General features: G+C 39.8%; 1 protein-coding gene across 4 annotated transcripts in view; it reads right to left on the reverse strand.

Moving 5' to 3' along the window:
* Window positions 1-12,560, reverse strand: part of kif15 (kinesin family member 15) — a 31,516-nt gene that overhangs the window by 8,033 nt on the left and 10,923 nt on the right. For 2 of the 4 annotated variants that reach the window (XM_054797571.1, XM_054797572.1), the window contains exons 3-27: window positions 12,160-12,190; window positions 11,822-12,008; window positions 11,644-11,720; window positions 11,524-11,561; window positions 11,333-11,430; window positions 11,078-11,254; window positions 10,301-10,510; window positions 10,087-10,212; window positions 9,850-9,972; window positions 9,624-9,774; window positions 8,382-8,473; window positions 8,009-8,218; window positions 7,752-7,929; window positions 6,548-6,689; window positions 5,301-5,442; window positions 4,991-5,158; window positions 4,779-4,907; window positions 4,601-4,706; window positions 4,355-4,520; window positions 4,131-4,281; window positions 4,022-4,056; window positions 3,869-3,947; window positions 3,705-3,791; window positions 1,941-2,045; window positions 1,429-1,551 (exon numbers count right to left, since the gene is read on the reverse strand). In XM_054797571.1, the coding sequence (XP_054653546.1) occupies window positions 1,429-1,551; window positions 1,941-2,045; window positions 3,705-3,791; window positions 3,869-3,947; window positions 4,022-4,056; window positions 4,131-4,281; window positions 4,355-4,520; window positions 4,601-4,706; window positions 4,779-4,907; window positions 4,991-5,158; window positions 5,301-5,442; window positions 6,548-6,689; window positions 7,752-7,929; window positions 8,009-8,218; window positions 8,382-8,473; window positions 9,624-9,774; window positions 9,850-9,972; window positions 10,087-10,212; window positions 10,301-10,510; window positions 11,078-11,254; window positions 11,333-11,430; window positions 11,524-11,561; window positions 11,644-11,720; window positions 11,822-11,836 (2,928 nt within the window). In that variant the 5' untranslated portion in view covers window positions 11,837-12,008; window positions 12,160-12,190. Of the gene's footprint in view, window positions 1-1,428; window positions 1,552-1,940; window positions 2,046-3,704; window positions 3,792-3,868; window positions 3,948-4,021; window positions 4,057-4,130; window positions 4,282-4,354; window positions 4,521-4,600; window positions 4,707-4,778; window positions 4,908-4,990; window positions 5,159-5,300; window positions 5,443-6,547; window positions 6,690-7,751; window positions 7,930-8,008; window positions 8,219-8,381; window positions 8,474-9,623; window positions 9,775-9,849; window positions 9,973-10,086; window positions 10,213-10,300; window positions 10,511-11,077; window positions 11,255-11,332; window positions 11,431-11,523; window positions 11,562-11,643; window positions 11,721-11,821; window positions 12,009-12,159; window positions 12,191-12,399; window positions 12,546-12,560 lie in introns of those variants that run through there. The other 2 variants (XM_054797570.1, XM_054797569.1) reach the window with 2 other exon arrangements.

Here is a 12,560-nt window from a genome sequence, read left to right on the forward strand (position 1 = left end):
ACATCGTTTCCCACAAGACCACAATCTGTGTCTTTGGCCATTACATGTGCATGTCATTTTTATGCCGCCAGCGAGTGCTTTCATGCCATGTCCACACGAATGTGGATTTTTTAGAAAGGCATATTTTTCTGTTGTCCACACGCAAACGTAGGGTTTTGTCTTTAAAAATTGAGCTTTGGGAAAACTCTGGCCAGAGTGGAGATTTTCAAAAACTCCAGCTCTGTTTGTGTGTGTATAGGTAAAACTGAACTTTGTTTGTGTCATAAGAAATGTGAGACATTATATCGTGTTTTTAAACCTTATTTAACAACACAACATGACATTATTGACTTACGGGTGCTGGTTTCATTTTGTGGACGCACATGCGTGCACCTTTTAACATGCGCGGGCGATTAAACAAAAACATTCATGTTGTTTCCTGGGCAGCATGTAAGTCTGCGCTGATATTAAAGTAATTGTAAATCTAATATCTGAATGAACAGAGCCATCATAATGCACAACCGAGTCAGTTGTGGTTGCTTTTTCAGGGTTGCTGATTGGCCAAAATGCACATGACAGCCAGTGACCAAGATGTTTTTATGTGGACAGACTTTTTCCCCCCTTTAACTCCACTCATCTGGATAGATATTTTTTTTAACACTGGAGTCGGGGAAATGTGCTTTTTTTTATTGTGTTGGACATGGCCATTGATGGTTGGGAGGTACACAGCTGGACCAGCCGCTTGTTGGGAAGAACAAAACATTCTTTCATGTGAAGGCTGAATTATGCTTCAGCGAAACATCGCCGGCGCAGGCTGCGATTGGTTGGCTTTTTTTAGTACATCATTTCAGTTTTTCTCCTCCCGTGAAAGTTCCAATAAGTCCGCCAAAACAAACAAACAAACAAACAAACAAGAAAATGGTGCAAATTATGGAGTCTCTCAGCAAACATTATGCAATACGCAAATATGTGCAGTTATATGAATATAATATAAATACTAGCAACATGCAGTATTAGTTACAGTTCAAACAACAATCTGGATGTCGCTTCATTCGCAGTTGTTCACTACTGTGTGCTCAGCCCCTGCCAAAGAGCTATAACAAGAACAAGACGCTGTCAGAAGGGTTGCCATAGTGGCTGTAGCATAATTCTGTCTTTAGAGTCTCCAAACGTGTCCAATAAGACCAGAAAAGATGTCTAGAGTTGTCACTAGTTCTTTTTCTGACAAAGACAATCTGGATGGGTCTGAATACTCGCTCAATAAAGTGACAATGCTGCTAAGCTGGCAAGACTCCTGCTACGTTTTATTCTCTGGCAAACCACAGTGTGTACAAGGTGTGCTAATGAAAAAGAACAAAAAAGTTAGTGCCAAATCTACTTGTGGCGGTCCACCACAAATGAATGTATAGGAAACAGTGAGATACTGAGTGTTGTGTTAAATGCACTAACCTCTATTTTGTTAGATGCAATGCACCTCTCTAAAGTTTCCTTCAGTTCTGTGATTTCTGCTTGCATATTCGAGTTTTGCCCGCTGATATTCTCTCGTTCCAGGCAGGCACTGTTGTATTTGGCCTGGAGGAGCACAGCAATTTAGCCACAGGAAAAAGGAGGAATTATGAGCATTGTATGCAGAAAAGGCACAACAACGGTAACCTGAAGAAAAGTAGACCCATACATGTTGTAGTGAGTTATAATGTCAAATAAAGAATACAAGCTCTAAAAAAATCTTCTTGAACGGTAAACAATCTAATAGTTGAGGACTGTCCGTACGTTAGCATGCCACTTTCCGGTTAAAAGAGGATGTGGTCATACAATTCCATGATGAGAATAAATTACTCTCCTTTGCACCCCTCCATGAAGTTTCATGACTATTGTTTAGGTATTTCTTATATAAACCTGTAACTAACAAACAACAATCTAAATAATAAGACATGACTGGTGAAATAAAAGGTTTTAAGTACTGTGAGGTCTCTGATATCCCCCGAAAGATGGCTAATGGTCTGGTCCTTCTGACTCAGCTCACTCCGGAGGTCTCTGGTTTGGTTGATTAGATCAACAACGACATCCTGACAAAGAAAGGAAAAAAATGGTAATGGTTTAATTTTATGTGAACATGCATACAAGTTCCAATGGAATACATCACATTAGTTCAATTCGCAGTTCCACGTGTCCAAAAGGAGTAGGAAGAAGCAAAGCTTATTTCATCCTACCCCTCATCCATTTCACATCAACTGCAGTACATTTATTCACTTCCTGTATTCCGATGTTTTCTTTACCAGTTAATACATCGGAAAATTATAAGGTAATGTAACAATGTAGTAATATAATTGTCAAGGTTTTTCCTCAATCATAATAAATAAAAATCGCATACAGTAATTAGTATAATAATAAATAAATAATCAGTTTACATAGACATAACTGAACTTAGTTGTAATATAATAGGTGAGTACTGACAATCAACTTGCAAGAATGAAGAGTAGTGAGTATTGTAGTGATTAGACATCGCATTTTGTATACAGTGGTTCAAAACTCTTCTTCCTTGTATTTTGCAAACATCAACTGGTTGTATTGTTTCTTGAAATCGCTCATCTTGGTGCTTTGAGTTCCTTACTCAATCCGTTGCAAAATTTGATTGTACATTCTAAAATGCTGTGGGTTTTTAGCGTTGTTCTTGCATATATTGTATAAGAGTTTTAAGTTAATTTTTTCACTGAGACCATATTTCTTCTCTCTTGTTGAAAAGTATTGTATGACATTTTTGGGAAGCAGGTTATTGTTTGCTTTATGCATACTTTTGGCTGTTTGAAAAAGTACTAGATCCGTGAATTTTAATAATTGTCATTTTAAAAATAGAACATTTGTATGTTCTCTATACGCGCCGTTATGGATTATCCTCACTGATCTTTTCTGCAGTACATTTAGCGAATGAAGATTACTTTTAAAGCCATTACCCCCATATCTCTACACAATAAGTTAGATATGTTAATACCAGAGAACAGTAAAGAGTGATTTTTGATCAAGGACAAATTTTGCTTTATTCAACATTGAAGTATTTCTCGCCACCTTATGTTGTATATTTTTAATATGAGATTTCCAGTTCATGTTTTATCTATTATGATCCTCAGAAATGTATTTTCATTCACCATTTCAATATTCACACCGTCGATTTGTATTTGCGCGTATCCTTTCTGCTTTTACCAAATAGCATTATTTTAGTTTTACTTAGGTGCAAGGATAATTTATTTTTATCAAACCATCTTTTTAGTATAGTCATTTCCTCTGTGACAGTTTTCATTAGTTCTTGTGTGCTTTCCCCAGAACAAAAAGCAGTAGTATCTGCAAATAATACTAGCTTTAGGTCTTTCGTCACTTTACATATACAGTATCATTAATATATAAGTTGAACAGTTTTGGTCCCAGTATTGACCCCTGGGGTACTCCGCACATAATATTTAAACTTACAGCTGTGTATTCTCCTAGCTTCACATATTGCTTCCTGTTTCCTAGGTAGCTTTTGACCCAATTCAAAACTAACCCTCTGATTCCGTACCTTTATAATTTTGTAATTAGAATGTTGTGATTAATTGTATCGAAAGCTTTTGTCAGATCCATAAATACTGCAGCTGCACACTTTCTGCGTTCTATAGCTTTAAGAAAAGAGGTTCAGACTGGCAAAAGATAGGATGGAAACATGTATAAATGGACCACAGATTACATGAGCATACTTTGTCCTGTTCAATCTTCTGCTCCAGGCCTTTTATAGTTTCTTTGGCAGTGGATAGATTCTGCTCCAGGTGATCAAATTTGGATACCTTAGAAATGACAATGACAATGGTCAAAGGCAGTGTATACTTTAAGGCAGAATATTTCATGATGGACTTGTTGTGACCTGTTGTTGTATTTGTACAGTTATGTCTGAGACTTGTTTTCTAAGATGTGTGTTCTCCTGAGCAGTTTCACTGAGTTCTCTGAAAGCATACAAGACGACTTCTGTCAATCGAAGCATTTGTAGTCGCAAGTTTGCCGACAATCATACACTCACTTTGATGTACTTTCTCTGTTCTCTTTGTTTAATTCCTACAGGAGAAAACAACACGATAAGAGTTATTTGACAGGTCACATTTTAGGGAGAAATGTATGAGTTAACTGACTGCAATCTGAGCCCGCAGTACACCCAGCTCCTGCTGCCCGTCTTCCAGCTGCTGTCTTGCACGATCCGCATCAAACTTGGCCTCGGCTTGCAGCTGGTCAAAAGAATCCTGCAGAGCGCGATGCTGCTCCAAGAGCAGCTCCCACTCTAGTCTGCCACAAAAACATTGCTGATATCCCAGTTTTGCAGCACATCAACAGCAACGGCCAATGCAGCCACACTTACTGGACTTTGTCGAGCTGGAGCTGCGTGGTGATCAGACTGCTGGAGAGTTGGCTTGTTTCCCTCTGCTGCTCACTTTGCTTGTCTCCCAGCTCCTTTTTCACAACGGCCAGCTCCTTGTCAGATGACTGCAGCACCAGACGTAGATCATGAATCTCACTTCTCAGAACTGAATGTGAACAAAAACAAATCTCAAGTAAGCATGAACAGCAGCAAAATAATACTATGGAGTAGCAACAGAAACGGCACCTTTTGAAGCTTCCTGTTCAGAATGAAGGTTCTGTTGCAGGCTGTTGATCGTTTCCTGCAGTTTGAGCTGATCTCTGTTCTTGTTAGCACGCTCAGTTGAAAGTTGCTGCAGCACGTCAATAGTAAATAGTAAATTTGCCGGATAAATAGTGTTACAAAACATGAAGAAATATCTCACTTCATCCTTTTGGTCAAATTCCTGTGATATTACATGGATCTGCTCTTCTAGTTTTGCAATTTGCTGCACCAGGTTGCTGTTCTTTCGCTCCTCCTCCCCCAGCTGGGCCTGCACACAACTCATTTGCTCCTGAAGAGAAAACACAAAATAATACAGTGAATTACCCTACAACATTGGAGCATAGAGTGCTTATTTGACAGAATAATTCGGACCTGTACTTGACGCAGCTCTTCAGTCAGTGCCATCTCAGTCATGTCCGAAGGAGGGGGCTCAGCCCAAATGTCATCTGTATTATCATCAGTGCCGGTCAAGTGTTCTGGACTGGCCAGAGGCACAAGACGGGAGCGTAAGTTGTACGCTTTGGTAGGAGTGGTGAGAATCTAATGTTTGAAGAAAGGAGAATTAAAAACATCACACAAGAAAAATTACAGTAGCAGATGACACAAACTGTAAAATAAATTCAGAAAGATACTGAAAAGAACTGCATCTCATCTTCATCTCTTTTAGGGATCTAAACGTTACCTTCAGTGTTTCCACGTGAATTCTGTTCAATTCAGAGACTTCTTTTTTTTTGTAGGCGTTGGTGGCTTCCAGAATGTTCTCCAAATGCTTGTTGGACTTGTCAAGGTATCTTTTGTCAGACTCCAACTGAGACATCTGCTTCCTGAAAACACACAAATGGGGTTGCATGACATTTTTTTCCCCCCAAGACATTTTCAGCCACTACAGAGATAAGTTATCGCATCGTACATTAATTCATTCCCTCTCATTCTTTGGAAGTGTTCTTTTCAGCAGTTGTAACTGGCATTTTGCATTTATGAAGATCGTTTCTATGTTTATTACTCAAACATTTGATGTGAAGTCTATGGCTATAATTTACCAATGAAAAATAACGATAACACATATCGTGATGTGGCCTTGCCCTCACGTGTAACTCTTAGCTGACAAATCCAGGTTGCCATCATCAACTGACTTTCTGCAAACATTGCCCTGTGTAAATCTCTACTAGCCAGTCCCTGAACTGGCGGTCTTCTATCCACTCACTTTCGAATTTGGACAACACACATTTGAGACTGTCTATCACTGCAAACTTGTGTTGAATTGCATTTGATTTGTTTAAAAGTTACAAAATAAAGTCAGCTTGACTGATGCTATCAGTGGAAATAAGAAATGCCAACAGTTCAGTTTTCACTGCCTTCTTTTCTCATTTTATGGGTCCTCTTCTCTGTGGTCACTGTGCACATGTCACTCTGTTGACGACTTTCATTGGAATTAACAAGCTGATGTGTAAAGGAAAAGTTGTTTTAATCTCTTATTTCTAAAAGGAATACTGAGTGAAACGTGGCCCATCAAGATTATCTGATAATTATCTTGAAGCTGAAGTCAGAGATATGTTGCATCTCACTGCACACAGTAAAAGAGACGACACTGTGTGTCTTCATCTTGTCAGAAAATTTTGAATAGGAACAAACATTTGATTGTATGTTGTGAGCAGGAGAACACAAATGACTTTTTGACATCTGTCTTAATTTCTTAGGGTATCATTTGAATGCATTTGGCAGGTGGCTATTCATGAATAAATTCAAATTCAAATTATTTGAGCTTGGTGGAGGTATGTACTGACTAGCATCGACTAGTTAAGCATTGCCATTTCCTGTCAATCGAGTGCCATTCTAGTGGACAAAAAAAACCCTGCTGCTCAAACAACTGGGTTTGAACATATTTTTCATATTCATTTGTTTTTTAAAATAATAAAACTCCAGCCTTACTTGGTGATTTCCTTGTACTCCTCAAAGGCCTGGAGAGCTGCTGTGAGATCCGACTGTTTCTGCAGCAGCTTAGCTTTCAGCTTCTCCATTGCGGATGCAGCAAGAGCATCAGTAGCCACGGAGGTCAAAGCACCTGCTGGAGCTACAAAGCAACATGAGATTTGCAACAAATTAGGATTATTTATTTATCGGGTCATGCATCCGTCCATTTTCTGTGCTTCTTTTTCCGCTCAGGGTCATGTGGATAGCTGGAGCACATTCCATATTACTGTGGGAATTGTGGACTGGTAGCTGGCCACATACAGAAGGATCAGAGGATTTGGGTGCCATTTTGATCATTTACATTTTTTTTTAAGTCTAAAACTAATCCAACGTAGATATGCTAATTGACATTCCCTGTAGTATTAGTAGTTGCCGGACATGTGTGTGTCTATTTTTCTGATGGTGTTAAGTTTGCTGTCTAGTGTTTATCACTTTGATCTTTTTGTCTAGTCTAAACCATAGCCGTCGTTAGTGTTCTTTGTCGTTACCTCCCCTTCATTCCTGTTGCGTGCCAAGCTCATTTCAAGTTCCGTCCCGACTATTGTCCGCCCCCAAAAAAGCAACCTCCTATCAAGCAGCTGAAGCGCCTCTGAACGTCTCTTTGCTGAGGCAAGATTGCCACACTATAAATAAACAATATAGATATAGCATACATAAAAATCAAAGGCTGCGGAGGGCCATAAGCAGAATTTTATTTTGAGGCAAGTAGGTGAATTTTGACCGTTTATTTTCTTATTCTGTTGCATGCTGTCAATCACTGTGGGAACAAGCACAGGATTACTCTTCCTTTTTTTTCCCTTCCTGCCCCAGACTGACTTGATGTTGTATGCCTCACGGCTGCAATGCACATCCTTTGCACATTTGTCGCGAATGCTTCCCCCTTGTGCAAAATGGGGCCTTCCAGGGATGGTGGGGCCCTCGTTCTCGTGGCCCAAATCACGTGTCTCGTCTCATGAGATGGGTGTCTTGTGATACCCCTAGTATTCATATTTCAACTTTTTCTCGTCTTCTTAGTCTTTTTTCTTTCTCTTGTAATTTTTTTGTTTAGCTGTACTTTTAGTATAGTGCCGTGGGCCCAATAAAAACAAGCTGCGGCCCATAAGTGACCCCGGGCTACACTTTGGACACCCCTGCATTAAACTATTACGAGTACACAGCTTACTTCCTGCAATGCTTTCCGTTACAATGGCCCTCTGGAATTCTTCTTCCAGCTCAGCAGAAACTTGTGCTACAGCCTCTTCAGAGTTCACCACCGACACAAGGGAGCGAAGTTGACGATTCTCCTGTCTGAGGCTATAGTTCTCTGCTGCATAGCGAGTCATCTTTGGGTGATGGTCAACCTTAATAAAAAAACATAAAATCCATTGCGGATATAAAATATGGACTATAAATGTACCGTAAATAAAATAAAATGTTCACCTGGTCTCGTAAAATCTTATTCTCTTCCTTCAGCTGGTCAATGAGAGCCTGCGACTCCTTGTCCGTAAGGGAGGCAGATCCTGCCTTTAATTTCTTCTCAAGGCGACTGATATGATCCTCTCGAAACTTGACAATCAGACGACTGGAGTGGATGAACTTGTCTTTCTGGGTCCAGGCCTCCTCCAGCTGAGACAGCTTCTTAAGCAGCACCTGGATGCACAGTTGTACATGATAGCAGCTATGAAAATGTAATGGCTTTTTCCTTAATACCTGTGCCATCCCTCCACAAGGTTTCCTGGAAATGTGTAGTTTTTTTAAAATACAATAACAACGGCAAACTACAACAAAGCTTCCAAAAAAAGATGTCCCATACCCTCTTTTCCTCCTCACGCTTCCTCCACAAACGAACAGCGGCGATAAACTTGGCTTTATACAAGACACCATGTTCAATGTCTATGCTTGGTTCTGGTGAGAAAACAAAAATTATACAATACATGAAAGAATAAATCATTACAATGGATCTGTGCACAGAATCTATGGCCTAAAAAAAATAATACTTTTCCCACAGAAAACACATCTCATTCACCCTACGTCGGTAATCATTTAAAAATATGTGATAATGTGGTACCTCGGTTTCCGTTATCAATTTGTTCCAAACAATCAGACGAAAACAGAAACGTACAAAAACCATTGAAAAAAAGGTAAATCCAATTAATCAGTTCCAGACACCCAAAAATAAGAACAAAAATGACATTTTATGATTATAGTTGTACATGCAGAAAATATTGTAAAATATGTATAAATGGCAAATGGCTGGGACTTATTGTTGATGCGGACTTCCCGCACATCATGGCGCGATCAAATTCAATAGTGTTTCTCACCTTCTTTGTCAAACTTTAGTCCTCTGGCCCCGTACGGGTTATCTAGCAGTCACACTGCATAAAAGATGCACGGACATTGAGTCACCGAGGCGTAGGGTGCTCTGTTTGGCCACTCAATTTGGCGGAATGATACAGTACAGTTAACGGACTCGCTTTTTACGTGCAATATTGTATGAAAACTGAGTGTAAGAAAACAGAGGCAAATTTTTGGCAAAAATTTCAGACGAAAACCAAATCATACAAAAAACAGGGCGTACAAAAACCAAGATTTGACTGTAAGGGTAAAATGTACAGCATATATGTGCAACTGTTAGAAAAGCCCAAAATGTATACATGTTTATTTCTTTGTGCTTCACTGATAATGTTTTTTCGTCAAGCGTTGAGATTTTGCACTTTGTTCTGCTGTGGTTGAACGCACCATAGTTTTCTAGTTAGCTTCCATCGCTAGTGAACAATGGCAATTGAAATAAAGGCGTTCTGGAGCTGAATCTAATGTAATAATCACAACAGTCACGAACAACGTCAATGTCTAGCAGGAGGGTGTGGAGGACTAACAGCAAGCCGTGTGTCAAAAATAGGCATTTTCAACTGTATTTTCAGTATTGCTTTCATCAGTTCCTTGTGAATTTTTGAAATTTGTTGCTACGTAAACCCAGCAAAAAGTAGGCATCTACTGAGCAGGTAAAATATCTAAGTTGGTGTGAAATGCAGTTAATGTTGGAAGCGAGTATTACTGGACATTGGGAGCCCTTGTCCTCCTGGTGCTACATCACTTCCATAATGCACTGGCTGAGATGAGCGAGCCTGTGCAAGCTGCTCCTTAAGCTTCTTCACCTCAGCCTGAAGCTGCCTCACATTTCCCTGTGTGTCTTCATTGACAATGGCCTGTAAGAAATAACAGGAAAACAGAACATTCACAATCTGCTCTGGTACAATAAGAGGTAATTACCTTGTTCTGACCTTGTTCTTGATCAGCTTTGCTCTCTGGGCAAACTGCAGGGTAGATAACGTTTCCCCAAAACATTTTGATCCAGGGTGAACGTTGGCTATGACGTAAGTCTTTGCATTTCCCCCGAGAGAATCCTAAAATGTTTAGAGAGAAGTTAAGACCGTGGAATGTAATGTGATGACATATTTTATTGTATCATCTAATGTGTAAAATGCACTGAAATGTATTTTGCCTCTGTAGCCACTGACCCGTAACAGGAAGGTGAGTTTAGAGTCTCTATAGCAAATGTGGCGGTTCTTCCCATTAGATACATCTACTAAAGCCATAATCACTTGACCAAGGCACATAAGGGACCGATTGATACTGCTGGCTTCCTGAAAATAGAACCAATGCACACAGTAGCATACGACAAACACACAAAACGGGACCTCAATGAGCCAATAATCAAGCAGGAATCTTTACCTTGAGCCTGTAGCCTTCAGTGTGTGTGTCTTTCTGCCTCTCTGAGCCTGCCAGATCCACCAGGTTCAGCTGAGACGTCCTAATGTTCACCACTTCATTCATGGACTCCTTGGACTCCAGAATCATGGTGAACACAGCATGAGACCTCGAAGACTCGCGGTTCATGGAGGTGGAGGCCACTCGGCGATTACGCCAACCACGAGACAACACCTGAAACGAATGCCACAAATTGCAGAAGAAATAATAAATACTGGTGCCGTTAAACGATTAAAATTTGTATTTAGAGTCATCACTAGGTTTCTGTGGATTAATTTTGAATAGTCAGGATTAAATAGAATTACTTTTGAATATATATGAATCATGTTTAATTTAGCATGAGCAAAGAGACTCAAGAAAGAACGAATATATCCTAGAATACTGTACATACGCATTTAATATGGATCTGTGACTCCTTTTTCAGACAGCCACGATACAAACTAACTTGTTGACATTATTCAAGACGAGAGCTGACTGCCTCTTATTTACAATGTTGCCTGCTACTGGGAACAGACTCTTAAAGAGAACAGCGGTTGCAGGAGTGGTGAGATGAGCTCCTGAATGAGCTGACCACCACTGGACAAACTGCCCGAAATGCATTGTCAGAGACGTTTTAGGAACTTTGAGTCATTCGGCACTGCATTCAAATTTGTAATCAGATTAATGATGATGGATTATTCCGCATTAACAACCCTAATAAAAACAAGTTACACATCAAAAAATTACACTGGTAATTCCAACCTGGTACGCTTCAGCAGCAGAATTGACAAACTTCTCCACAGCTCCCTCCACGAACACCCCCTTCTTGATGTTCTCTCTGACAAAGAGGCTAGCAGAGGCTGTGTCCAGGAGGTCAAAAACTTGCTCATTGTAAATCTCAATGAACGAACATTTACAGAGAAAACTTTTGGTCTGAGACTAAAAAAGGAAAAAAAAAAAACTTAATTGTTAAAACAACATATTTCTATCACTTTTATAATGACTAACTACACTCACCCTTTCCGTTTCTCTGTTAATGAGAAAAAACAGGTACTCAAAACTACGGGGAATAACACCCCGCAGTTCATCTGTAAAGTTGTCCAACTCTGAAGGTCCTAACAGTGAAAGAGAAAATATGTTTACATTACTTTTTACATTGCATTACTTTGTGAAAACAATTGCACACTGAATGTAAAGTGAATTCTCACCTAGCATGGTGAATGTTTTCCCTGAGCCTGTTTGGCCGCTGCAAAAGAAATACAATAACTAACTGCCAATGAATACCAATATAGTTGTACTGTGTCCTATTGATTACCAAGTCAACTTACTAGGCAAAAATGGTACCGTTGTAACCGTTCATGCAAGACTCTACAATACTCTTGGCCACACTGGAAAATACTGAGTCCTGTTGGACAATGACACACAAGATTCACACCACACAATAAAGTTTGCATCTGTGTGGCAGTCCAGTATATGGATGATAAAGTACTAAAAGTTGCCCCAGACCTGTGACGTGTCCATGTCTGCAACATGATCATAGGTGAAGGTTCGCGGCTCGGGTTTTGACAGGAGACGTATAGTACTCGGTGAGGTGACTGTGAGACACAGACTCTGATCTCCATCTGTGGTTAGCCCGGTGCCCTGGGTCAGCGGTCTTACTCGAACAAAAACTTTGACTGAATCACTGTCACCACTGTGAGATCGAAATACAACAAATAATTAAAATAATATGGAAAAGCAAATGAGGTATAATATGTAGATGACATTAAGATGGTTGCTGGTTTCATTGAATTGGGAAATGTGGCTATTCATTTTTACGGGTGAGGTGTCCTGGGTTTACCAACCTGGCAGCGAACTGGTTAGAATCGTTACCTCCTAGAAAAAAAACACAATGACTGTTCGTGGATAACGTTCACAGTAAAAGTTATGAAGTTATAGTCATTTAACATATTTAGTAGTTTACTGGAAAGGGAAGTGATATCTCGTGTTATCTTAAAGGTAAGGCCTTTAACTGAGCCAGGTCGTATTCTCCCTTAACTGGCCATTGAAATGCATATTAAGACGTGTACACTTATGTATATTACCTTTTCCGCTGCAATTCATTGTCGACGAAAACTCAGTCGCTGTTATATGGAAACATCAAACCGTTTCATTGTTTGTCCGTCGAAAATGGTAAACTTTGTTTACAATCAGATTTGGCGGGGAACCTGACTGTATTGACTTGCTCGTCTTCTTCTTTGATGAT

The sequence above is a fragment of the Dunckerocampus dactyliophorus genome, chromosome 13 (assembly GCF_027744805.1).
Source record: "Dunckerocampus dactyliophorus isolate RoL2022-P2 chromosome 13, RoL_Ddac_1.1, whole genome shotgun sequence".
In the NCBI taxonomy this organism is placed as follows: domain Eukaryota; kingdom Metazoa; phylum Chordata; class Actinopteri; order Syngnathiformes; family Syngnathidae; genus Dunckerocampus; species Dunckerocampus dactyliophorus.